Genomic DNA, 26963 nt, shown 5'->3' on the forward strand with positions numbered 1-26963 from the left:
GCATAAATCTTAAATCTAAACTTATACTGAGAAAGCAATAATCTCATAGTTTTAATTCTGTAGTCAGTTTGCAGAGCTTAAAAACCATGAAATTCAGCAAAGGAGAACAAATTGAAAGAAAAAGAAATTGAAGAAATAGGCTTTCAGGACACAAATTTTCCTACAGTGGATCAACAGAGAGCACCATGTGTCAGTGTTGCTGCATGGTAGGTGATTAGTGAACAGTTAAATGGGCAATTAGTAACCCACAGGACGAAAATACTTTTGCAGATGGTACTGGGCATTTTTATTTTTTACTGTATGCTACATGAAATCGTAGACATAAGAGGATAGATTAGATAGAGTCAAGAAAATCTTGTTGATGGATAGATGATGTTCCTGTGGCGAAAGAGGCTATTGGCTAATAATGTTCAAGTGAAAGTTAGAAAAGAAGCTGAATAACCCCTCACAGTGAGCCCAAAGACAGACTAACCCCTTAGCCTGAGCAGCACTATTTAAGAACACCAAGATTAATTCAGGGAGACTTGTAGTAGAACTAATAATATGTGTTGCTGCACTAAACCATAATGGAAAACAACAATTGGTTTTAATAAATGTCTTATTTCATTGGGTTTTTAGAATTGAATCTTGGCTTTCTTTCAGTCTGTGTTTAAGAACTAGGAAGTCGTAGTTGCCCAAAACCACATGCAAAAAATGTAAGTGCCACACCAATTTCTAAATGGAAGTCTGAAAGTGGCAATGTACATGTATATAACTTCCCATAAGTCACTGGGGCTAGAGTCTTAATCATGCAGACTCGGCCAGCAGGTTAGGAAGAGCACAGAGCCAATGACGTTACCCGGCCGGGGCAAAGGGGAGGGGCTTACCAGGGCTTCATTATCTTCTGTAGTTTCTGATAGCGTCTGCAAAGATTTAAGAAACTTTGGTGTCAAAGGTTGGAAACAAACCAGCACAGAGCAGGGAACAACACACATCACAATCTAGTGTCAACTTAATGTCACTGAAAGAAGAGACCAGACTCCAAGCAAGTCCAATCTATTACACAACATAAAAATGATATATTATTGTATAAAATCAGATACAAGCAAACTGAAATTAAATGATATATTTCATTCAACATAAACTTTCATACACTGACCTACAGTGAATACATTTTACCAGTAATCCTACTAAGACAATAAAAGCATGCCAAGCAGAAACACACAGCAAGCTTGGGTAGAGATGACAATGCACAGAAATGATCAAACAACACTTTCATGGTCGTTGGGAATATTTCTTCAGTAGGAAGTCGTTCCAATAAAAGCAGCCAGTAGCAAGGACACCATTTTATGAAACTTCTGCTCAATATTTTAAATGTGATTTTTGTGCATTCACCTCCATTGTATTGGGCTGGCGACAAACCTCTCAGAGACAGACATATCAAAACCTTTGCAAATACAACCAAAACTGCCTGCTTGGATATGTATCGCTAGAGGTAACTAAAGTCTCTCTTCCCATCTTTTTGAAAGTAACAACACCTCTTAATAATAAGCTGGTTAAAGTTGCACTGTACATTCTGAACACCGACTGAGTCAAACCACATTAGAGGTTCCATGTTTAGTCACTAGAGGGCAATATCTGCCTTTCACTAGTGGTGCCTGTGTTGGTAACAGCAGCAGTCTGCCAACTTATTTCCACATGAATCCAGTACAACATCTCTGGCAGACGCATTAGATCACAGCACCGCTCTGCCCTCGAGAATCTCCAGCACTGAGCCTCTTGAATAATTACAGTTCACCAAGTTAGTTGGCAGGCATACTAATGAGTGTGTGTGTGTTTTGTGTGTGTGTCAGACACTGATACCTATCTGTGTGGCTGTGTATCATTAGCTCCTTCTGTTGAGATGGAAAAGAAGCAGAGCCACTTGCTCTCTCGCTAATACACACACACACACACACACACACACACACACACACACACACACACACACACACACACACACACACACACACACACACACACACACACACACACACACACACACACACACACACACACACACACACACACACACACACACACACACACACACACACACACACACACACACACACAACTCTCAAACTCTCCAGTGCTGAATAACTGATGTGATGGTAATCAACATGAAAACATATTTCATGAAAGAGCCAGAAGCAGAGTGGAGTCAACATCAGTGCTGCTGTGATGGCTCCTAGCAGTGAGATCAAACAAGGGTCAAATATTTGCTAATTTCAACATTATATGTAAAAAAGGAGAAGAGGTTTCAATGATTTCCTATCAAAAAGTTAAAGTGAGCGTAATGCTGGAAGCGCTGCTCTCTCATACCCTGAAATAGGAGATCATTATTGTAAGTGGTTTCTGCTGAAGAGAAGACATTAAATATCTAACCGGAATGTGACCCTTCATGTACAAAACAATCCGGAGCACGAAAGGAGAAATCTTTTAGCGTAAGAAAGGTTTGTTCAATTTAGGAATCCTATCCAGCACAAATAATGTTTGAAATGCTTTGCAGAGTTCCTTGTAAGTGTCCATCAGTTTGTGCTAGTGTCTCGTACTCGTGTTTGGGTTTTTACTGTGCCTTTTGTAAGAGGATATTTGACCTTGGGTGCATTTACAACATAAGTGTGTAAGTGGAGCCAACTTCTTATGCAAGCAAACAATTCTTCAGTCTGTCTTTTCTCTCGCTGGGTAAAAAGGGATGAATAATGAGAGTTGCATGAGGCAGAAAACGAGAGCTTCCCGGGACGGCTGGCTGCTGCTGCCTTACCTGTCAATTTGCACCGTATGTCTGCTTGTGTGCATGTGTTAGCACTCCTACAGCGACTTTCCTCTGGGTTTTTTACTCTGGCCGGAGCCTTGCACTCACACAGTATGCTACTTGAACGCAAACACACACACTTCCCACTGGCTGAGAAATTCCACCTCAGCGAAAAATGTCCACGCTTGTAACCTTCAGTTGAGACGGTCTCCAGGGCTACACACACACACACACACACACACACACACACACACACACACACACACACACACACACACACACACACACACACACACACACACACACACACACACACACACACACACACACACACACACACACACACACACACACACTTCGGATGTGCTGAACAGTAAGAAACCAGCGCAGAGCTCTTATCTCAGTTGCGTGTAATATCATTATCATGGTCAAAAAAAGGAAAAAGGAGCCCCTGGGCATGTTCTTCCCTTCTCAGCTTTTGGATGAGACCTTTAGAGTGTTTTACGGGACTATGGCCTAGCTGTGGATCCTGCGCAGATAGCCTCTTTAGCTATGTCGCAGGCTCAGCCGGATGTAGCCGAAGTAGACGTCCTCAAGGATTGTAACCACAGAGATATTACGTGGAGACAGAAGGAATTGTGATTGGTCAGGTCAGGCTCCTTGTGTTTTTATCCTATAACTTTCTAAGGCCGGTAGATATTGTTGATAGGGAAGACAACATCAAGCAAGTTCAAGAAAGGCTCAGTAATTTTCTCCTGTTCAGCATGAAAGACATTTTTTATATTCAACAAAGATATGTATTTCTAAGGTAGTGAAAGAGCAGATTACCTTTGCTATCAGTGATTGCATGGCAGCAGTTTTCTTTTCATTCGCGAGACAAGACAAACATTTCCATTATCACTCTATGTCACAAGGTGAATGTAAGAATGGAAACAAAATGACTTCAGGAACATGGCCTGATAATGACACATTGTTGCTGTGGTGCCCTAAAGTATGCTGAATTACAATAAATTCCAAACCAAAGGCATCTGCAGTGGGCCAGCTGTAACTCCTGATGCCAAACCATAAATCCAGCTTAATACGATGATTTTAGGAGTGTTACTAAACTGAGGGCAGGTCAGTCAGCTGCGTTGAACTTAAATAATCAGACTGCACAGTGCAACTTCAAAAACTGAACTCAGATACTCTAAAAACTCCACCTGATAACTAAGAGCTAGACATTCATTGCTCAAACCCACAATCGACTTAAGTCAGGTCAGATCAAACACCTTGAGCTGAGTATATTAACCACGGGGAATCTATACACTTTCAATCTACTACTTTTCCCTATCATCCATATAATATTCATATGCAATTCATCACACAAAGAGGAATGAGAAGTTGTGTGAGGGAAGGAAAATACTGCAGCGATGGAGGAAATCCAAAACAACAAAAGAGATGGACGGACAATTGACTTACTCAGTCCCACTCTCCACCATCTGAGTGAGCAGGGAGATGCCATCTAGGTTGATGAACTCTTGGGCGAAAGTGATGTCCCTTGACGCATTGGCCAGGTCCTTCAGAGACTCCAGCTTGGCATCCATGCTGGACGACTGGATCCGTTCATGAAGCTGGACTGCAGTTTGGTACTAGAGTGGAAAGAGGTGAGGAGGATGGAAAATAATCAATAAAGAAATTCCTTGGAATAATAAAAATAAAAGGTTTTCTCTCTGTGCATCCACAATGATCAGCGTGTTTAGGAAATTTTGCAAAGAAATAAAACGTACAGGAGAAGTGGTCAAGCGCAGGATTGATCCGTTCTTAATGTCATTGCGATTCTGTGGAGATTTATAAAGATAAAAGAAGAAGTTAGTGAGCACTTGAGGCACATTTGTACCCTGGAAACTCCTGCTGTCTGGAAGTTAAAAAACAAAACAACCAAACCTTTTCTGTGATGTAGAAATTTGTGGCATCAGCAATCTGTAGAGCAAAGTTTTCATGGTTCCCCAAGGACCACCTAAAAGCCATTGGATGGAAAGAGGAAAAAAAACATTGCATAAGTGGTACTAAAACATCTTGTGTAAAATACAGCTATTATGATTTAAGTATGGAGATTGAGAAAGAAGGCTTTTGCAAGAAGCCGTAGGAGAATTATTTTTAAATCCGAAAGCATGCAGACACACTTCAAAAAAGCCAATGCAGACTTACCCTTCACACACTTCTTTAATGATGGCGGAGAGAGGCTTTTTCTGTGGAGAAAGGCAAAACTACATTTAGTCCACAGTCCAGTTTTCCTGAAACAGTAGTCAACTCAGAGTGAGCTGCAATTATTTTACATTACAGGACTGGCACAATGAAAGGCTGTTCTTCAGGAGCCTGTATTTAACTGTCCGACTGCTGATGTGGGATCACTGACTATGTCTGTTGCACCATTTCATTCAGTATTATTGTATGTGAAACTGCTTCCAGATGAGCAGCTGTAATATTGTGGTGGAAGGTAACCAAGTAGCTTTACTCAAGTACTGTTCTACAATAAGTTAGAGGTACTGTTACTTTTCTTGGCTACTCTACACTATTAGGAAATACTGTACTTTTTACTCCATTGTAAGGATTTGGTATTAGAGGATGGATACCCGACCCGAGGCCGACGGGCCGGGCCGGGTTCGGACAGATATTTAGAGATGATGTTCGGGTTCGGTTCGGGTCGGACTCGGTCACATCAGCGCGATAAGGCATTGAACATTTTAAATTTAAAACCGCTTATTATTCAACTTAGCTTGGGCCATTTTTGGTGGGGGACTTTTGTCTGCTGTTTTTGTGTTAACGCTAATTTTACTTCGCTGGGGATACTCGTGTTGATTTGAATTTCATTAAGAGACCTAGGTCCACAGAACCTCTTATGTGAATTTGTGGATTTTGTTCTATTAGCTAGTTTTTGGTAGGCCTATGTTAATTTAATTTCTTGTGCGCGCCTGTGTTAATGTGCGCTTGTTGCCCCGTGTGCGCTCTCCACTGATGTGCTCATCTGTTGACATTTCCGAATGCCTTCCTACAGTTGCTTAATAAAAGCGGGCTTTCCACACAAACAAACGTATTGTACATGTGTCCTTAGTATGAGAAAAAAAATTTGATTTGAACTGTGTCAGGCTCGGGTTGGGCTCGGACATAAATATCTTAATGCCTGTCAGGCTCGGGTTCGGTTACTGCTCTGTTGGACGCGGAACGGGCTCAGACAGAAAAATGCGGCCCGATCCGCACTCTATTTGGTATATATAGTTACAAGATACATAAAAAAAAACATACTCAGTTTCTAGAATATGATGTCTTTTTTATTGATTAAACTATGGTAAGGCTGGTTATTGTTTAAACATTTTCCATATCTGTGCTAATACTGTATGTATTCGAGTTTGGATAAATTTTTTGATGCCTCATTTTGTGGAACATAATGACGCCTTTTTTAATTTGCATTAATAAGCACTGTGAGAGGCTGCTTCAAATTGCCAAATAGTGATGAAGATTTACAGGAGAAGATAATGGTGGCAGGATGATGGGCATACAGTATGACAGGGAAAGAAAGGCAGAGACGTGACAGAAGAAGAGGGCGGACTTTTATGTGAACAGAAGAGGAGTGAGGAGTACGCAAAAAGTGAGGAGTACGCAAACTAAATAATATGGAGCGAAAACAACAGCAAACACAGCGCGGGGGAGAGTGAATGATAATAGTGACAGAGCAGGAGAGTGGTTGTTGAACAGAGAGAATGAGGGATTGGAGGGAAATTAAGAGCTTGCAAAGTACAGTACATATGTTTTAACTAGATATCTGCTTGCTCGCCGCTCTTTTCATCCTCAGGCTCTCTAGGACCTACAGTGAAACCAAAAGTACTCTACACTACTACAGGGTATCTTTGGGTTTAAATTAGCAATTTTAGCACATTTTATTGTTACCTGGAACTGAAGTTAAGCCAAAACGTTTTTTTAGACAAATTAAAAACAATGTATCGGTATGTCCTCCTCTGACAATAAAATATTGATAAAGAATCAAAATTACGCAATAATATGCAAAATGTAAGAACGTGACTACTACTTAAATAATCCAGGTAGAAATACTGAACATCCAGGAAAATGTTCAGTATTTCGTGAATGTTTTATGAGCAAATTATTAATATGCTCAATCATGAAAGAAATGGCTATGGTTTGGAATAATTTAAAAGACATTAAATAAATTGTGCATTGCATGGAGTGATTTCCTCTCTCATACACAATCAAAGCTTTTTCCAGTTCTTGTATTATTAATAAACTAAATAAATTTTGATTTGTGGCTATTTAAATAATATAAAAAGGTAATAATATAGTACCACGTGTGCAAAACATTTTATGACTTGCAATAAGTAAAAATGGTACTTTGAGTATTTGATGTCTAGCCTCTGTATTACCTAACCTTAGATCTAAATAATTACTGTCTGATCAGGTATTTGATTAGGTTCTACAGTTAGACTTACCCTTAGAAGCAGGTGGTTGATGTTTTCTTCATTTTGAGATGTTACCTTACATCTGAATTGTATCTCTACAGAGATGTAGCTTGTTTAATATAGATTTAAAGTAATAACATCATTATACACAGCCTGTTTTAGTTTATAAATCATTGGGGCGGGTTTGGTTGCATTTAACACTAGAAATAATCTGAATTAGTTTATGTTTTCCCCAGTTATCCTATCCACAACTCTTTTCTCCTCTCCTCTTCTAATGGCCTTCATCTGCTCCTTTTATATCACCTCTGAGCTCTGAACACATTTTGCTTTTGCCCACCCTTTCATCATCCAGGACTTACAACACCTCCACTATCCCATCTACTCTTCCCCTACTCCATCACATTTCCCTGTCTGAAATCCCACCCCATTTTCATCTCCCTTACTCTTAGCTCCACTAAAATGTACGACTGTAATCCAGTAAGGACTATTTACCTTTGTGTATTGGCATTAGGGTGAAAGGCTAAGCTGTAATCTACAGTATGATTAAAAAAAAAAAATAATCTAATGTTTAGTGATTCTATACCGTCTGTGAGCTCTTGGGCTCCAGTTATCGGACTCCTTTCTAACTGGGAGGATAAAAAGTGCACTCTCTTTCTTTCCATTACTACACACAAGGATCTATTTAGTTGCATCTTTTTCCACTTCTTAAACATTTGTATTTTTCTGCTATTCTAGAGTCATTATGTGTGCATAATTAAACATTTCCCCTAAAAGGCCATTAAAATGGATTCATTCTTATTTTGGGTTTCTTACACATTTTGTCCCTGTCTGATTTACTACAACATTCAACTCTGGTTGTAACACAATTTATTTGTTATGGATGATTATGGTTTGCACTGTATTGTATATCAACAAATCAACAATTCATTAATTGGCTGAAGAATGCATCATACATTTGCAATTTATAGTTGTGAAAAATAAGTATATTACAAATAAATTTAAAAAAAACAAAGATTTTCCTTTTTTATTTGTAATATACTTCTTTTGTGTGCATTGGATTATATAGATTATATCATATAATCGATATAATCCAATACACACCTGTAAGAAAAGTGCATCGGAAAATGAAATCTTGAAAAACTCCCAAACACTGAGCACAAAATTGAAATCAAGCTGCTAAAACCAATGGTTTTAATATTAACAACGTATGGTGATAACCCACAGATAATTATCACCGAAATCATGTTGCCGTTCCCCTCAGCTCTACACAGAATTGGGGTTCTTTCAGATCATCCTTTTTCATTTTTCGGACGTAACTTTATTGTTTTGATTCACTCTCAACGCTCCCAACATTGTCGTCCGGCTACAATGAAAAATCTCTGATAAACCCACTATACACTACCTGCTCAGAACCAAATAGCATACAGATAAAGTTAGCGACTAGTTGGTGAACATAGTGGAGCAGGTATATCCCAGGAGTTGGTGGAGAACAAAACAGAGCTATAGGAGAGTGTAAAATTGACTTATATCCATGAGGTGGCTACAGACACAACATTACATGAAGGATAATGTTGCTCCATAACTGCTGGATGTGTAAATAAGCAACTATTTGCCAAAAAGTTTGCCATCCAATAGGGGTATTGTGTTTAGAGCTTGTTACCACTGAGTTGCCAAAAAAAATGAGTTAATGCAGAAAGAAGCTATGTTTTCATCATAGAACTTTGTTGTGTATGACACAGATATTTCCATATCATCACCATTGTTAACATAGGTTTAAGATCTATTTAGTTTTATACTGCCTCACACCATACTGTATAAAATACCATCACAGTTTGTTTCCCTTTAGTCTCACTTAAATTATCCTGCTCGTTTCCAAAACGTATTTTCTACCTGCAGACATCAACAGCCCTTCCACCTTGTCCTTCCCCTGATTTCTATTACATTTCTGACAAACAAGAACAATAAAATGCTTTTCACAATTGTCTGCACTTGTACCAATTCCCCAGCGTTCCAACACAAATGTCAGACTTTCGTGCCTATGGAGGCATTGCAGGTATTTGGAGAGATACAAAAATAAATCAATGATTTGTGCACACACAAACACTACCTAAACAACCTTCTAAAATCACAGTGCAAAGGAGCAAACACAAACAAAAATCAGAAAAAAGCATATAAATCCCCATACAAATTGATAAAAGTACACACACACACACACACACACACACACACACACACACACACACACACACACACACACACACACACACACACACACACACACACACACACACACACACACACACACACACACACAGTAACAAGTATGCATGGTGCCACACAAACACACCCACGCACAATTTCACTTATGCAGAGTACCCACGTAAACAACAAAAAAAATACACGCACAAATTTGCATCCATCCATACACACACACACTTTCTCTGGGTCTCAAGACAGTGTGAGCAGCTGAAGCCCACTCCCCATCGCATGAGTCAGACAGCCATATGCTTCTGCAGGGCCTATTGTACAGAGGAGATGCAGAGGGAGGAAGAAGAGGTGGGGGCTGATGGTGGAGGACAAGAGAGGAGGAGGCACAGTGCAAGTTTCACTGTTGTAACAAAAGACGGGGAGGAGGAATGAGAGGGGGAACGAACAGGAGAGAAAACAAAGGAGGACAAGGAGGAGGAGGCAACAGATAGGAGAGACAAGAGAAAGATGACAGGGAGAGAATTAGAGAAAAACAGAGGAAGGGGAGGAGAGGTGGCTTCCTAAACATGAAAAAAAGACCAAACTAGAGCTAAAGAGGGCAAAGCCAGAAGCACATGTACTCTGTAGTTCAATGTTTCATTCAGTGGTTCATTCATTGAGAGGGGCTCCAGTTGCCACAGTGACACAGCCTGTACAATCATTAGCCCATCCGTGAGTCACACACACAGACACACACAATGTGTAATCAAAGAACGTAACAGTAAACATGTCATTCCCCCCACACGAGGTAGGCACTGTTTGGGCTAATTATTTCATTAGCATGTCATCCGATGTGACACTGATGATCGCTGACACACAGTATGGCCTTTTTCTGTGGATTCATATTTGAAGCCACTGATCAGACAATCAACTTCATGATTTTAACATGAGAGATTGCATTAGTCTCCGCAAAAAAAACCTCAAAAAAACCCACTGGTATTGTTAAAAATTCACCATTTTGACCATGATTTACATCAACCACATTAAGAAAATCTGTGTTTTTTTAATTATCAAATCCATATTCAGTATCAAATCCATATTAATAACTTTAGATAATAAAACTACATATCTTTGCGCTCAGACACCTACCTGGTCTATCTCCATGAGCTTGGGGAAAGCCCCCGGCCACTCAATGGCCACCTTGACGATGTCTGCCGGCGGCGGCATGGCTGAAGGGGGGGTTGGGTGGTGTGGGTCTCGCTGCCTCACACCTCTGTCACTACTACTGGAGGTAGCTCATCCAAACCTGCAGGACCAGAGTGAAGAGAAGGAGAGGATGGAAAGAGTGATGAAGTAAAACAGAAGTGGATGGAAATAAAAAAAGAAGAAGAGAGGAACAAGAGAGAAAATGGGGCACATTAGTCAAGAACCAGGTCTTTTTATTTGAGCTAGTTTCTTGCATTAGCATCCTCTAAATTCAAAGAATATTATGTATGACTATGAATGAAGGTCAACAAGGGAAGTGCTGAAAAATACACAAGACGGGAATACAGCGCAACACTCTGGAGACTGCTTATCAGCAACTTGTAAATTCACATTGGCTGTAGAAGCTACTGAACAGCTCACAGCCTCACACACATGAGTCAATTGACATACTTACACCAGTTTACTGGTATTTGTGCAGACACACTCAAAGTATGCACACTGGCCCTTTATATTCACATAACCATCTGAGGTCAGGTTACCCAGCTGCAATGCATAAGGGTCAATCATCAGTGCTAGTATAGAAACCACACATGCATTACTTGCCATCTCTAGTCATTAGCCCACAGCTAGAACACGCTGCCCTGTCTGAGTCATGGTTGACCTTAAAAACTAAGCACATCATGCTCATTCCTGCAAATACTAGTGCTTAAAATCATATTCAAATACACACTTTAACTTTTAACACCCACTTATACAAACTAAAGCAAACAAACAGATTCTATTTGTCCTCTGAGATGACTTTTTTACCAGCGGCAACCTAATTTAATTTGCAGTTGTTGACACAAAGAACATTAGGACATGCCGGTGGAGCAGATACACCCAAGAGCTTAATTCAAATCAAAGTTTAACTGCAAATGAGGTCACAGCAGGTAAGTGAATTAAAAAGTTAGTGTTTTTTTTTTTTTAAGAATTACTTTACTGGGATCAGCTCAGTCATTTAAAAAAACAACCATCCAGCAGCAATTTGCTATGACTTCCAGAGTGAAGTACGCAACTCCTTTTAAAGAGCAAGAGTCCAACTAATTGCCGTTTGAGAGATAAAGCAGCTCCAGAAGTGATGTAGCAGCACTTTAGCCACAATTGCCGGTAAGCACGCAGGACAGCAACAGCTTAAGCAGATTACTAGTACAGTACAGAGCTTCTCCTCTGCCAAATTCCACTAGCTAAAAGGAGCATTCCTCCGATTTTACACATAAGGTCAGTTTACTCAACATGGGGAGCACAAAACAGCATTTGGAAATGTACATAATGTCTTCTGTGGTTCTGTATGTGCACTGTCAATTCAATTACTCAAGTGACATCACCTGGCTATCTTGGCTTGGGTTTGGAGTAAAGCCTAACTGATAAATTGGCCAGACTGATATATCTGCGGTTATAAGCATATCCCAGATATATCGTATGGTGTGCAGGTCAGGGGAAATGTTGCAGTAAAGAAATGCCCAAAATGTGTTTGAAGTAATTAAGAAACAGTGCATCCAAATTTATTTTTCAAATCTAAAATGTCTTGCTCATTACATTTCCTGGTCAGAACATTTTAATAGTCAAATTTAAACATTTAATAAAGTGTGTGTGTGTGTGTGTGTGTGTGTGTGTGTGTGTGTGTGTGTGTGTGTGTGTCTGTGCGGGTATTTTTTTTAAATAAAGCCTGCTTTACAAAGAGTGTGGTGTTGTGGGTGTTTATCAGGCAGGGAGGGCATTTTAATTATTTCTTGTATGTATTTTAAGTTTCCCCCAACTTTATGGTGCAATATTAATGTCTGTCTTTTAAAACAAGATGAGGTAAAATCAGGAGGAAAGATGCTAGGGAAATTAAAAACAGGAGGCAAAGGCAATGGACAGAGAGGGGACACGGAGGGACCAAGTGAAAAAGTGAGATAAGAGCATTTGTTTGACAGTCATTTTTCAGTGAGCCACAGGTACTTAGAGACACAAGAAATAAAGACTGCCATTTCTTTAACTGGCCAAAACTGAAATAGCAGACTCTGAATCTGTACTTGCAAACATGTGTACCCTGGTTCACACGCATAGCAACAAGCACACTGACACTGACTCCTCTTTGTGAACACACAAAAACACACACTCAAATATTGGACCTGTAATCCTGGGTGGCCCCTCCCTGGTTTCTGTCCCTCTGCAGAGGACTCCTGTGATATCTGACAGACAAACAGGCAGCCAGCTTGACCTGAAACCCTGTGGCTTTCTAAAATAAGCCAGTTAGAAGTCCCATGGTGGAAAAAACAGCCAAATCACAGTCACTCAGGGGGAGCTGGGAAAAGCCACTTCTATGTGCTTGCAGGGGGTCTAATGAAACCCACAACTGCACAGTTATCAAGTGGACAATATTCCATAAATATCCCTAAAACCGACTGAGGAAGGCATCTATAATTTATCTTCCTAGCCTGTCTAAAAAGCTTGGATCATCCTAGTTCCTGGTTGGGATCCTGTACATATTTAATCTCAATCCATAATGCAAAAAGATTGGCTCGGAGTAATTCCTGCGAGAAAACTGTTGAGCAGAATAGTGCTTGTATATACAGCATGTGTGCATGAACATAGGCAGAATACTGAGTGATGAAATGTCTGTGCACAAACACTGACCAAAATTGTTTTTGTGTGCATGTCTGAAGTCTGTGTGCTACTGTACTGTGCACACAGTACTGTGTAACTATTTGTATGCATGTGCTTGATGAGCAGGTATTAATCTAAAGATAGTTTACGTAATGAGGCTGGCCTGGCGTTGAGTGTGAGTCACCCCGTAATGATCCACATAGCCTTTATTCAAGGGTCTGTTGCCATGGCAGCTGCTGCATCAATAGCTCGAGATGTGGATGCATCTTTCTTTCCAAAGCGCGTGTCATACTCAAGTCACGTTTGTCACAACTTCCCAAATATGACTCACTCCAAACCCTCTGCTTTGAATTTCAACCATTGATAATGATTGAGTATGAAGATTAGAGCGATTTCTTAACGTATTTTAAATACTCTGTGAGACTCTTCAGTTACGTTCAGTGTATGCAGCTGTGTATCTCTCCATTTCCTTTTCCCTCTGCCTCTCCCCTGCAACCTTATGCAGAGAAATATCGCTTCTGGTCACCATTCTTGGAAAAGCAAGGTGAAAAAGATGTGGAGAGAGCAAAATGGAAAGAAAACACTGAGACAGAAAGATATAAACAAAGACTTTATAAAAGAGTTTATGACAATACACTCTTTGAACTTGAACTTGCTGATATTCTTAAAACTATACATTTGTTTCAGCAGGTAGTCTATCAAGTATAAGCAGCACCATCCTGTTTAGTCCATGTTAGAATAAAAGACTTTACTGTACATACGCACAGAATGTGTGAATGAGTGATTCATTCAGTTATGTTCTACAGATAACAGCATGTTAGTCATCTATGCACAGAATATCATCCTTCTCAATACTGACTGAAGACAGAGAGGCTGTCAGTGAAAGCTATAAAACCGCCACTCTTGAGACAGACTGCAAAGATTTTTAACCACTTTATAGCGGCGTGGCTATAACGATTTCAATATCGGTCTGAAATATCTCAACAACTAATGGATGGACTGCTATGAAATTTTGTACAGATAGTCATGTTCCCCTCAGGATTAACTGTATTCACTTTTGTGATGCTCTGACTTTTCAACTAGTGCCTTCATGAGGTTTACATTTGTGGTTCTGAGTGAAATGTTTTAACAGCTTTTGAATGGATTATCGTGAAATTTGGTTTGTCTGAACCAAAATTCATGTCTTCTTCACGATTAGAGTTGGGTATAATTTGGGTTTTTACCGATACTGGTGCTAAAACGATATTTTTAAAACACAACATGATTTTACCAGGTGCAGTTTATAATGCACCATTAAGTCCTGTCAGTGACCATGGTGTCTCGAAAAGTGCAGCTAAGCTACGCGGTGTCTTTAGCTGCATACTGTTGCACGTCCTGTTTAGGTTTATGGATTTTAACTGGTTTAAGCCAGCTACTAGCTAACGTTACCTGCTGCTAAGTGTTATGTTAACTATTGTCACGTGCAGTGAGGCTTCTGTTGCCTGTAACGTCCGTTTCAGAGCACCAGAGGGCAGCACAAGCATGAAATGGCACGAAAATGAAGCACCGAAATATGCGTTGCCATTTCGTCCGGTAGATACGGGTGATATAGAAAGGTTTTGCTAATGTCACCCAACCCTACTCACAATGAATTATACCTGCTAAACTAATGACGTCCCCATTAGCCTCAGCTGCACTTTTTAGTTTTTGTTTGGTGCTTATTAGTAAATATCAGCATGCCAACCTACTAAACTAAGATGGCTAAATAACAAGTACAGCCTCACCGACCTGCTAGCATGGTTACAGACACTGTCTCCTTTCAACTCCAAAAAGGAGAAAACCTAAAGGATATTACAGTGTTAAACTTTTCGCAGCTTTTAGAATGAATTGTTCATGAGAACAGGCTGATTACTGTCATAACTGATAGAAATGAGACCCAGGAGTTTATAAACTGAAATTAAACTTTCCAATGGAGAGTGGAAAGTTTGTTTGTGTGGAAAGTCAAAATATAAGGCTACCGTGCTGGATGAAGGATTTGCTTTGATTTGCCGGTAAAGACAGTGAGTGAGTGAGTGAGTGAGTGAGTGAGTGTTTCGAGCACCTTGTCTTTTTGTTTATTATTTAGAATTCAATTTACAAAGAGTCAGTCATCTTAGTTCGTAAACATAAAATTGTACATAAATAAGTACATATGACATAATATAAAAAGTAAGTACGAAAGAGACTCAAAGTACACTTCAAATTTAAATTTGGAATAGTTTAAAACACGGGGTTGATTTAGAAAACGTTACTTTGTGAATGTGGAACCTAATGAGATAAAAAGATTTACAATATTACACAAGTTGCTATCTTTACATTCGAAGTAGGTGATAACATGTTTTTCGAGCACTTTGTCAACATCTTCCGAGAACTACAGATGACTCAGACATGGCCTTGAGGCTTATTGATCGGACAGACACACACACACACACACACACACACACACACACACACACACAGACACACACAGACACACACAGACACACACAGACACACACAGACACACACACACACACACACACACACACACACACACACACACACACACACACACACACACACACACACAAATGTAATTGAGAGACAAAGCAGCACACCACGAGTTGCCATGAGCATCAACGTGTTGTTCCTGCGATCGACACACACTGCTTCAGGGAACAACTTCAGAGCAACAAGGTTTTCACAGTTTTCCTCAGGTGTGTGTGTGTTTGTCTCCATATATTCCCTACATGTCATCATGAGTGTTTGCTATAGCCTGGGGGACTGTGTATCACTTTCACTGTCGCTCTGGCATAGCAACCTCCTTACAGTGTAAATGGAAGCTTGTTATCCGGCTAGCTGCTCATCATGTAAGAGCAGGTGATTTTTGCAACCTGGCTCAGTTGAGTATGAGTGAGTAAGTGTGTGTGTTTTTTTGTAGTTGTTTTTTTAGCTCTGCCATAGGGTTAAACAGGCTAACTGGACACAGAGCTCACTCAAACTTGTTTATTTGCAGATGAATATTTTCCTGATCTTCAATTTCAATTTTATTTGTAAGGGACAATGTGCAATTAAAACATAAATGTAACCATTTGATGCATTGCACCAGAGTTAGCCTTAGGCTACTATACATCTGCACTCCCACAGGAAGCCAAAATACAACATACATCGCTCAATAAGTTAAAAACAAGTAGCAAATAGCAGTATATTACATTTGATATCACAGATACACACACGCACCACATGATCAAGGGGTGTAGCGGTATGCACAGCACACAACCGCCACACTCACACACTCACACACACTCACACTCACACACACACACACACACACACACACACACACACACACACACACACACACACACACACACATAGAGTGAGACTTAAAGTAATTAGAAGTGATTAACAATGTGTGTGTGCGCATTGTTGAGAGATTTTTAAGTGATTTTTTAGATTAGCTTTAAAGCTACCAAACAAACCACAGCTTTGTACATTTTCTGGGATAATATTCCATTGGGTAATGGCTTGAAAAGAGAAAGCTGCCTGCCCAAAGGCTCAAGAGTGAAAGGGTACAATGCAGTTGTGTATGGAAGCTATTCTAGTGGACCTTAAAGAGCCAGCGGCACGGTAAGAGACAAACTTGCGCAAACAGGTAGGAGCCAAGCCTTTTAAAATTTTGTAAACTGTACACAGATTTGAAAACACTCTAAAATGTTCAAAAGTGAGTAGATTGCGTTTGTGTAGTATCCCACGGTGGTGATACCTTAATGGCTTTTTGTCAAATACTTTCAGAGCCTGTTTTGTGTTTGACACTGCTTCCTTCTTTTCCCCTCCTCTTTTCCGCTGTTCATTAAGTTTGTCGACCACATCTTCTTTATTTCTCTAAGTCACTTTCTCCTCAGAACATATTATTTAGCAGAATTTTACCACAAAGAACATAAATCAGACAATGAAAGACATTAAACAGACTCTACAATCTCCTTTTCATTCATTTGACACACATTTACAATCATTTCATTGTTTAAATGCAGTGATGTACTGTATGAAATAACATGCTGCCAAAACCTACACACCACAAGTCTAACTGGGCCGCAGTCCAGCAAGGTATTTTAATCTGCGAATGTGTATGTGTGCAGTTAATCTATTTTCAAGCACTCGCCCACCTTCCGTAAACAGGGAGACATGTGCCGCTGGTTTACAGCGGCCATAATTCCTCAGGATTAGCTCCAAAAGAGTGGGGAAAAAACAAATCTCATGTTACCCTGTGATCTGATCTGGTGCCAGAGGTCGGAAGAAGGGAACAAACCCATCAATAAAGTGAGGAGAAGGAGAGGGTAAGAGGAGAGGAAACAGAGAAAGAGAGAAGGCCTGTGATTTGTTGGGCAGCAGAAGAGTTCTGGGTTTCACCTCAATAATTCATGATGTGTAATGTGAGGATCACATCATCTGTAGAGGGAGGAGGGAGGGATGAAAGTGAGAAATACAAGCGAACAGGAGAGGAGACAGAGAGGGAGGAAGGAAGGGAATGAGAAGTAACAGAAATTAAAGGATGGCAGATAAAGACAAGTGCATTAAATAATGACATTAAAAGTGGATAAACAGAATAAATACAAAAGGTAATAGGTTAAACAAGAGCAAGAGAAAAAAAGATGATATAAGAGCAAAAGATAAAGATGAGGAGAGAATAATAGAAAAGAGGGTTGAGGAAAAAAAAAAAAAACTTAGAGTTAGTAAGCCAAATTTAACACTCTAAACTTTACCTGGAAGTGAATTTAAGAACAACTTACAGTATCCAAAATAGATAAACAAAAAGGTGGATGTACAAGTAATACGCAAAATAAAATGAATAGGTCTACTTACAGGAGGGGGGTCACTCATATCCTGCAGTTTAACTTTGCAACTATGCAATTTATGGCATTTGCCTCATTACATTTCCAGCTCTGCTATAGAGTCCATCAACACACATTTCTAATAGCATGCAACGACTTTCGAATAATTTTAATCAAAACATCCCAGCGTAACGTGTTGGAAAAAATGAAGATACCCTATTTGTTGCATTTAAGGGATTTTAACACTTTGAAGGACTCACTGATTGAGAGAGAGAGAGAGAGAGAGGAGACAAATAGAGTAAGACTGGGGGCATGAATATCAAGGGGAACATGATCTAAGTAAAAGCACATCCTTTCCTGCCATCCTCCTGTGACTTTTTACAATGAACCCAAATGGTGCGAGAGAACATGAGCCAGCAGTTTTTACAGACAATGTCAGTGTGACCAACCATCACTGAGCCCAACCTCAGACTTTAAAGTATGAAAAGGCTTTGTTAACAATAAACTGTTAAACTTTGTTTTTCCCAAACTACGTTGACGTTGAAATTGTAGGTGATTTTAAGATGACCTTCATTGACATTTAGGACTTTGGAGTACTCTTAGCAGCCTAAACACCAAACTTCAGACCTTTTGATCTCCAATGGGCTCTCCTTGACACATTATTCATATATATATACACATATATAATTTTATTGATGCCTCTCTCCCCCCTACCCTCTCCTGTCACACGAACAGTTTGTCAGGCTTTCATGCGCCTCCCATCACCTGATCCTGATCAGAGTCCTTTAATTATTTCCGATACCAAGTCTGATCCGATACATAGTCAATCAACATTTAGGTGAATATGATACGCTGAAATAACTATTGTAGCTACTAAAACTGACACACCTTATTTTTCACAAGCTACTTTTTCCAATTTTGAATGGCCTAGTGTTGATGAACTTAAATGATTGATATATGAATGAAGGTTTAACAGCACTCTATTTCATAAAAGTTTCTGGTTAAATATCTCCCCTGCTGATTCTATCTTTTGACTCATCTCCCTTCTACAATATAAAAAAAAAAAAAACTACCATAAATTTGAGGCAACCTGGACCTACAGCAGACCATATAGGCAGCTTCCCCAAGCTTAATACTTGTTTCAAACATCCTACAGTATAGTCCCACCACTTATGAAACCCTGTTGTATGTATGTGTATATGTGTGTCATGTATATCATGCTCTAGTCTAGTATATGCAGACATCTGTGTGTCTGTGCGTGTATGGGAGTATCTGTATTAATTTAGCCTATGTGCTGGGTGGATTTCAAAAGAACCCCTTCTAGCTCTTCATCTGATGCCTCTACAAAGGGCCCGCCTCGCCACAGGGGCCTGTGTGCCTGTGTGTATGTGTGTGTGTGTGTCTACAAAAAGAGCACCATCCTTTATCCAAGAGCTGATACAAAAGGCCACCGACATGGTGCTGAGGCCTGAGTTATTGTTGCTCTGAGCACCAAAACTTCACACGCCTACACACACACTAGACACAGGATGGTCATGTTACACCCTTGAGGAGAGGTGTGTTCAGCGCACACATGCACACACACACACACACACACACACACTAATCTGAAAAGCAGTTTAGAACTTGATGTACCCCCTCAGCCCTGTCAGATGAACTCAAGTACCACCTCATCAACACCACCCATCATGTTCCAAATGTGTTGATTTTTTTATATATATATAAAAAAGAATTATATATATAAAAAAAAATATATATATATATATATATATATATATATATATATATATATACATATACATATACACACACACACATATATACATATATATATATACACATACATACATATATATACACACACACATACATACACACACTTTATACTAGGGCCGCAACTAACAATTATTTTCATCGTCGATTAATCGGTTGATTTTTTTCTCGATTATTCATTAGATGTTTGGTCTATAAAATGTCAGAAAATGGTGAAAAATGTGGATCAGTGTTTCCCACAAGTCCAAGATGACATCCTCAAATGTCTTGTTTTGTCCACAACTCAAAAGATATTCAGTTTACTGTCACAGAGGAGAGAAGAAACTAGAAAATATTCACATTTAAGAAGCTGGAATCAAAGAATTTTTACTTTTGTCTTAAAAAATTACTCAAACCGACTAATCGATTATTAAAATAGTTGGCGATTAATTTAAGAATTGACAACTAATCAATTAATCTTTGCAGCTCTACTTTATACCAGGGGTCTTTTTAGGCAAAGGACCTCTTAAATGAAAGAGAGACGGAGCAGGGACCCCCTACTACATACTGTATAAAATGAACTGGGCCTACAGTAACATGTAGGGCAGCACAAAGCTTTTATACATAGCTTTTTAGTGCATAGAATACTAAGCTATTAAAATAATAATTGTCGGCATGATTTAAAAAAATCATCTTTTTATGTTTCACATACATGTGGCACAGTGATCCCTTAGGATTAACTGTATCTTTGAATGGCTATTTTAGTGACTACCTATAGGCCAGTCATCCTAACATTACTGGGGATTTATATTTGCTAATAATATGTTGGATTCATGTTACATTTTTTTAAAACTTTCAAAAATTAACAAGAATTTGGAGGTCCACTTGCAGTGACTCTGAGGACACCCTAGGGCTCCCAGACCCCCTGTTGAAGATCCCTGCTTTATACGATTGTACAATCTTTCCACTTACCCCTAGTAACAGCATAATTACCCTCTGAAGTACATGTACTGATGTAGAATATTAAACAAAAACCCACCATGGTCCCGATAATAAAACTATGACAGAAAGACAACACTGAAACTAAGAATCTTAAAAATGCTATTGTGTTTTGCCCAATCCCTCCCAAATACACACACATACCCAGGAACCAGCCCACAGGAAAGTTGCTGGCTCTAAGACAAAGAGCAGGCAAAACAGCTACAAATAAAGGAAGAAGACAAAAGGAAAAGGGGGAAGGCTGAGGTCAGGGTTTAGAAATATAACCAAAGGAGGAAGTGCAGCCTCAAACTGAGCTTGACGGGAGGTGATGGCTTGTTAGCCTAGAATCTCCCCATTGGAGGTACGCTTTCCAGATGCACGCTTACCCCCTTAGACTTAACATACGTGTGTATACTAACAATATACCAAGTAAACACACAAAGAATAATTTCAAACAACAAAGCATCAAATGAGAACACGTTTGTTGTTATTCAATTAAGTATGGTATCTTTTAAAGTTTGGACATTGGACTGACAAGCATCACAAAAGCCTTGTGACTTTACCCAGTGTGTTGCCTGCCAGGCCTGTGGGCCTCTTAGCAGGCCTCTTTGTGTCACTTACCCGCCCTGGTTCTCACTAAAATGCTGCAACCAGGATATCCTGTCAAATGTCGGTACCAGCAGCTAGTAACAACTCTCAACAGCAGCCAACCGACCTCCCGCAGAGGCATGTGCCAGCTAAGAGGACACCAAGCAACTCTGGTACACATACAGTTGGATCTACTGTGTGTGTGTGAGAGTGTGTGTGTGTGTGTGTGTGTGTGTGTGTGTCTGGATACAGTAAATCTGCACACACAGGAGAACGAGCATGGAGCTACGGTGTATTGCTGAACAAGTTACAAGCGTAGCCTAAATAGTGTTGTGAGCAGACCAAGCCAGCAATTTGAGGTAAACAAGTGAGTCAGAAACAATTAGAGGCACATGGATGGCATTCTGCAAACCCAGATAATAAAAACACTGGAACATTTAGAGACAAGGAGAGAAAAAAAGAAGACTGTGAAATTAGTCCCACAGGCACACAACTAATCCATAATGTGTATTGTGAAGGAACCTTCATATTGCCAAGTAATTACTTTCCATCGCAACGGATTATTATCAGCAGTGCAAGTATGCTCTTTCTTTATCCTTCCCAAAATCACAAACTACTGCTACCACATTTCAATCCCCCCAAGACCAAGAGGCCACAACGCTCAATTGTCTTAAAACTCATCAGTCCTTTGACATTTCCATTCTTTTCTGGTTAGATGTGTAAAAAAAAAAAAAAACACATTGAGTCCCATCTCGGATCAGCCAGCAAGCATGTACACTACGTACTAGGACATTTACTACTCCAGACTGCAAACATCTAACCACAATGTTTGGGCCCACTGGTGGCACACTGGAGAGGAGGCAGGAGAGTGCACAGAGCCGCACCCTGAGGCCTACTGCATCCTGTGTAGCGGGAAGGAAGAGCAAAAAAACACCATGAAGACGCAAGGACTCACCCGGAAAACTTGACAACCAACAGGCTTGTTAGTTCTTCCCCCAATTAACCGGCAACTTGTGCAAACAGCGGCTTAAAGCGGAGGGAGAAGGCAACTCTTTCCTAAGCAACTTTAGTCTGAGTATGTACCTGCAAGTGAAGGGCCTTCAGCATCATAAGCTATAGACAAAGACTTCGCAACGGTTTGTTCTCTGCTTCGCCTCAGGCATAAGAGAGTGCAGAGAGAGTCGGACAGAAGGAGGAAGTAGGCGTTTGTCGAGAAAAGAGGAAACAGGTCTGTCAGTAGAGAAAGCGGCAAAATTTAAAGAGAAGATGACAGCGAGTAAGAAGAGTCTAATTCATTACTATGTAACGTAAAGAAACAAACCATGAATCCATGCCTACAAATTAAAAAAAGACACTTTATTGAGCTGATTGGTTTAATTAAGGCTAATCATATCTCATAAATATCTCATTAGTCTCCTCCAGTGCATTGTTTTGAGTATAAACTACTGTAGCCTTAAAGCAGGTAAGCTTTACATTGGAAAGGGTGGGAAAAAGCTATACTGGAGCAATTTACACTGTTTCTACACTTCAGGTTTTGTATGAATTAAACAAACAAGATAGAAAGTGTTAATTAGTGAGCTTTAGAGGTGCTGACAGGTGGATTTTATATCTTTGGACAGAGCCAGGCTAGCATTTCCCCCCTACTTCCAGTCTTTATGCAAAGCTAAGCAGCTGCTGGCTGTAGCCTTAAATCTGCTGGACAGATATGAGAGTAAATAAGTGTGTTTCCCCAAATGTCAAACTATTGCTTTAATGTCACAGCCAACAGCTAAGCTACGAGAGACATGATGCACATCATACAGGAAAGGGTCAAGGGGAAAAGTCTCAAAGACTCTTTCAAAATATAATTATATTTAATGATGCATTTAATGCTGCTGTTCAAAGACTGCCAGAGAGCAGGTGATTACCACAAACGTAGCACACGCTTTCACTTCCTCCCCAATCACAACTGATGCAACAGAGTCAGAACAAGCGCCAACAGAGTGAGTCAGATGGTTTACACATGGTCACAAAAGACCACTGATCATGAGCTAAGAGGCTAAATAAAACGTATACAGTTTGAACAGGGCGATGACATCTTCATTTCAGACTAAGAGCTCAACAGGCCATCTGTGCAAGTGTCACACAAAAAACAGATGTTTACTCCACCCATTCTGAGGTCAACTTTGGTTTGTATGAGCCTCATAAATGCAAACATCCAGGACATCCAGTTCTGACTCAAACTCCCTGAGAGACTCTGAGAGTATCCAAGTAGGAACACATTTCAACACAGCAACATCAGCAAAAAAACAACACTAGCTAATAGAAACATATCATATCCTTATTGAGGTTTTGTCTTGGGCCAAGCTGGGGGAAGAAAAGAGAAAGAAGATTGTGCGAGCCTTGAGCCGTCACATGTTTAGGTTTGGCCTCAACAAAACCTTTAATGGAGACCTGAGGAAGTGAAAAGGACCCTTTGCTACTAATGAATCCCTGCAAGACAGCTAAGAAGACTTTTTGTGTGATCTACACACAACTGTCTGTCAGGGAAGCTTAAAACAGAGTGAGGTCTGCTGAGTCAGAGATCTCACTGGGGACTCTGCCCAACTCCATGTCAAAGCTTTAATAATCTATCCAAACAGTCTTGGTTCCCTTGTGAATACCCTGCCTCTGTGCTCTCCATCAGCCCCACTGATCCATCCACTGATCCATCCAGGATGCTACACTCCGTTTCAGTCGACAACCTTTCAAAATCCACCTCGTCAACCCCTTTCCACATTTACATTCCCTACGATGGCTGCTCTTGTCAAAATTCTAATCCTGTTTTGCGTCAAAATACTGCTGAGGATTTGCATCCCCTCACTCTATCAAAGCCATAGTCTCCCCTGCCATATTTTTGATATATAGTCAAACATTTTAAATTGTATTGCCAAACCCACTGAGCAAGAATCAAACCGCCAACTGTTAACAGCTTAAAAGCATACAATTGACAAGTGGTGGGTACCAGCGTGTCTTCTGGAACTGATAAGAAGTGGTTTGTAATTATGACCTGCCGCTACTTTATGTATGTCATTTTTTTTTGGTTTTATAAACTCCAATCTGCAAATCTCAGTTATCTTTTTTTAACTCGCTCAAGGAGCAGCAGATTGTAGTTGAGTCACAGTGTTAACCTGACCGTCGTGGCTGTTTCTTGTTGCAATCAGGAGCTATTCAGCCTTAGAATGCGGTATGTAAACAGTGAATCTTGCATGGTGTAGCAGTGATTTGGAGGCAAGAAAAAAAGAATTGTGCTGTAGTAAAACCATAATGTATAGAAGTGTGTACTGTAATGTGTAGTACTGCATCTTGTTAAAAACTCAAACGTATCTTTTTTCGACCCTTTTTGACTATTGACTAAGGTAAATCGATATTTTGGGAGAGAATTTCTTCCTTTTTTTTTTTTTTAGCAGAGAGTTACTGTAGATGAGAAGATTAATACCACTCTCATGTCTGTTAAACATGAAGCTTCCGACTGGAATTGGGGGGGAAACAGCTAGCCTGGCTCTCGACCTATTGCTTAAAAGTTCATTTAAAAAGAAAAGATAAATAAATAATCATTTTCTTTTTCCCTTCTCAGTTAGAAACCAGCAATTTGTAAGATTTTGATTGATCATTCTAACAACAGTTTGACTAATTATCAAAATAATTGTTTTTTGTTATCGTTTTGTACTATTCAAGAGAGACTTGACTATTATCACTCAGCTGTGGCTCTGACCCCTGCCCTACCAGATGTGTGTTGGTGAAATTTGAGCTAATGGTTACACTCAACTCTAAATGGCTCGCGATGAGAGTATCAGCTGAAAACCCAAAATGTAAAAATGCAGGTGATAATAATAGCCGACAGGTGTTGACGTCATTTGCTCGTTTCATAAGCCTTTTTCTTATTCACAGATTGTCTTTCCCATTTTTTCAAACATGAAATGAATCTGTACATTCCCTCAGTCTGCTTGCAGAGGAGGTTGTCAGGCAAAGATAATTCCACAACACCTCAGGGGATCATATATTATTCAAAACCACATCCAAATTTATTCCACTTGAAGATGAGTAACATGCTTTACTTGTAATTGTTAAACTCCAGTAGTTATGATCCATACATTTCAACATACAGTGTTACATATGGTTACAGTCAACAGGAAGCTGGGCCCTGATTTAGTTTCCAAACTCCAAATCACTTTGCAAAACAACACCTCAAAAGTAGGTGTATGATCGCACAATGCCCAGCTTCCCAAAGCAACACAAGCTCTCAAACAGAACAGTAACCAAGAGTCTGAGGAGGAAGTCTGAACTACTGGGGGACTACATGTAATGTAATTATCATGGGCCATATGTAATGACAGCAGAAGAGTGCTCCATCAAATTGCAGTTTGGAGTCCAGAGCAACATCATCAACACACATCCTTGTCTGCCAAACATCAACACATGATACAGTAATGCATGATTACATTACAGAGATGTTAATTCAAAACACAGACATGAGAACATGATTGTAGAGTTTTCCAGAAATGGTACATACTGTAAATGTGGCATAATTTTCCATTGGACAAAGAGAGGAGTTAAGAACAGACTCCCCACATAAAATATAGTCCAAATCGCTTTTTTCCCTACAGAGGAAACAGCCACAGCCTACAGTGAAGACCACAGAGGCAACGTTAATGGACACACAACCTGCTAGCTACAGCAGTTACTTAATTAGACCAAACACTCCTGGGTCAATCTTACAGAATGAAATGTCAAATAGAGTTACACTGCTTGTTGGGTGTCGCTGCCCACGGGTTGCGCAATTGTCCACGTATTATCCTCTGTGATACTTGAAAGTAAAAGTAATAATTGGAACGTGGTCATAAAGGCTAATGTGCTGCTGACTCCCTGCTTGTCTCACAGTAGTTTTACACCACATTGGTCCAGTGAATTACTACAGTGTTTCCTCTATGTTGATTAGCAAGTGGCAGTCCGCCACGGTTAGATTTCTTCCGCCACGGTATCAGAAAAAAAGCCGTCTATCAGGAGTGATTGTTAGAGAGTCGCAGAATAGCGCGGACATGGGCTTCAGAACGCGAGTGGGCACGCGTGCCACTCAGAGAAAAGGGAGAAAGAAAAAAGAGACAGGCTGTCCGGAGGACCCGGTTGAGATGGCATGTGTGCATTGAGAACTTGAGAACTGTAAGTCGTATAGCCTAACTTATATTGTCAGTTCATTTAAGCCTGTATTAGTCTATAGTGCTTGCACATTTTTAGTTTCACCTTCACCTGCTAGCTAAATTGCACGTGGCTGTTGATTCAATACAACGCCCTTGATATCATATCATAGTAGGCTAAACCGTGAGTATTTCATACATTCATGTCCCGAAACATAGGCCTATTGGGGGAAATTCATTCAACATAATTCCAGCCAAATAACAATTAAAAGTAGGCTATGCTATTTTAACATTTATAACCTAACCTAACTGGCACTGCCTCCGTTTTGGTGTCTGCTGCGGTGCGCAGCGCAGCTCGGACCGTGCGCCGCTTCCCTTTTTTTTTTTTCTCCATAAACTCCGCTCTCAGCTCCTC

At 40.0% G+C, this 26963-nt stretch overlaps 1 protein-coding gene across 5 annotated transcripts in view; it reads right to left on the bottom strand.

Annotated features, from left to right (window-relative positions):
• The window catches only part of elmo1 (engulfment and cell motility 1 (ced-12 homolog, C. elegans)), a 111474-nt gene that overhangs the window by 64506 nt on the left and 20005 nt on the right, over nucleotides 1–26963 (bottom strand). For 3 of the 5 annotated variants that reach the window (XM_028597336.1, XM_028597332.1, XM_028597337.1), the window contains exons 1-7: nucleotides 22351–22566; nucleotides 10561–10717; nucleotides 4964–5004; nucleotides 4700–4772; nucleotides 4543–4593; nucleotides 4235–4404; nucleotides 867–902 (exon numbers count right to left, since the gene is read on the bottom strand). In XM_028597336.1, the coding sequence (XP_028453137.1) occupies nucleotides 867–902; nucleotides 4235–4404; nucleotides 4543–4593; nucleotides 4700–4772; nucleotides 4964–5004; nucleotides 10561–10638 (449 nt within the window). In that variant the 5' untranslated portion in view covers nucleotides 10639–10717; nucleotides 22351–22566. Of the gene's footprint in view, nucleotides 1–866; nucleotides 903–4234; nucleotides 4405–4542; nucleotides 4594–4699; nucleotides 4773–4963; nucleotides 5005–10560; nucleotides 10718–22350; nucleotides 22567–26963 lie in introns of those variants that run through there. The other 2 variants (XM_028597335.1, XM_028597334.1) reach the window with 2 other exon arrangements.

The sequence above is a fragment of the Perca flavescens genome, chromosome 14 (genome assembly GCF_004354835.1).
Source record: "Perca flavescens isolate YP-PL-M2 chromosome 14, PFLA_1.0, whole genome shotgun sequence".
NCBI lineage: Eukaryota > Metazoa > Chordata > Actinopteri > Perciformes > Percidae > Perca > Perca flavescens.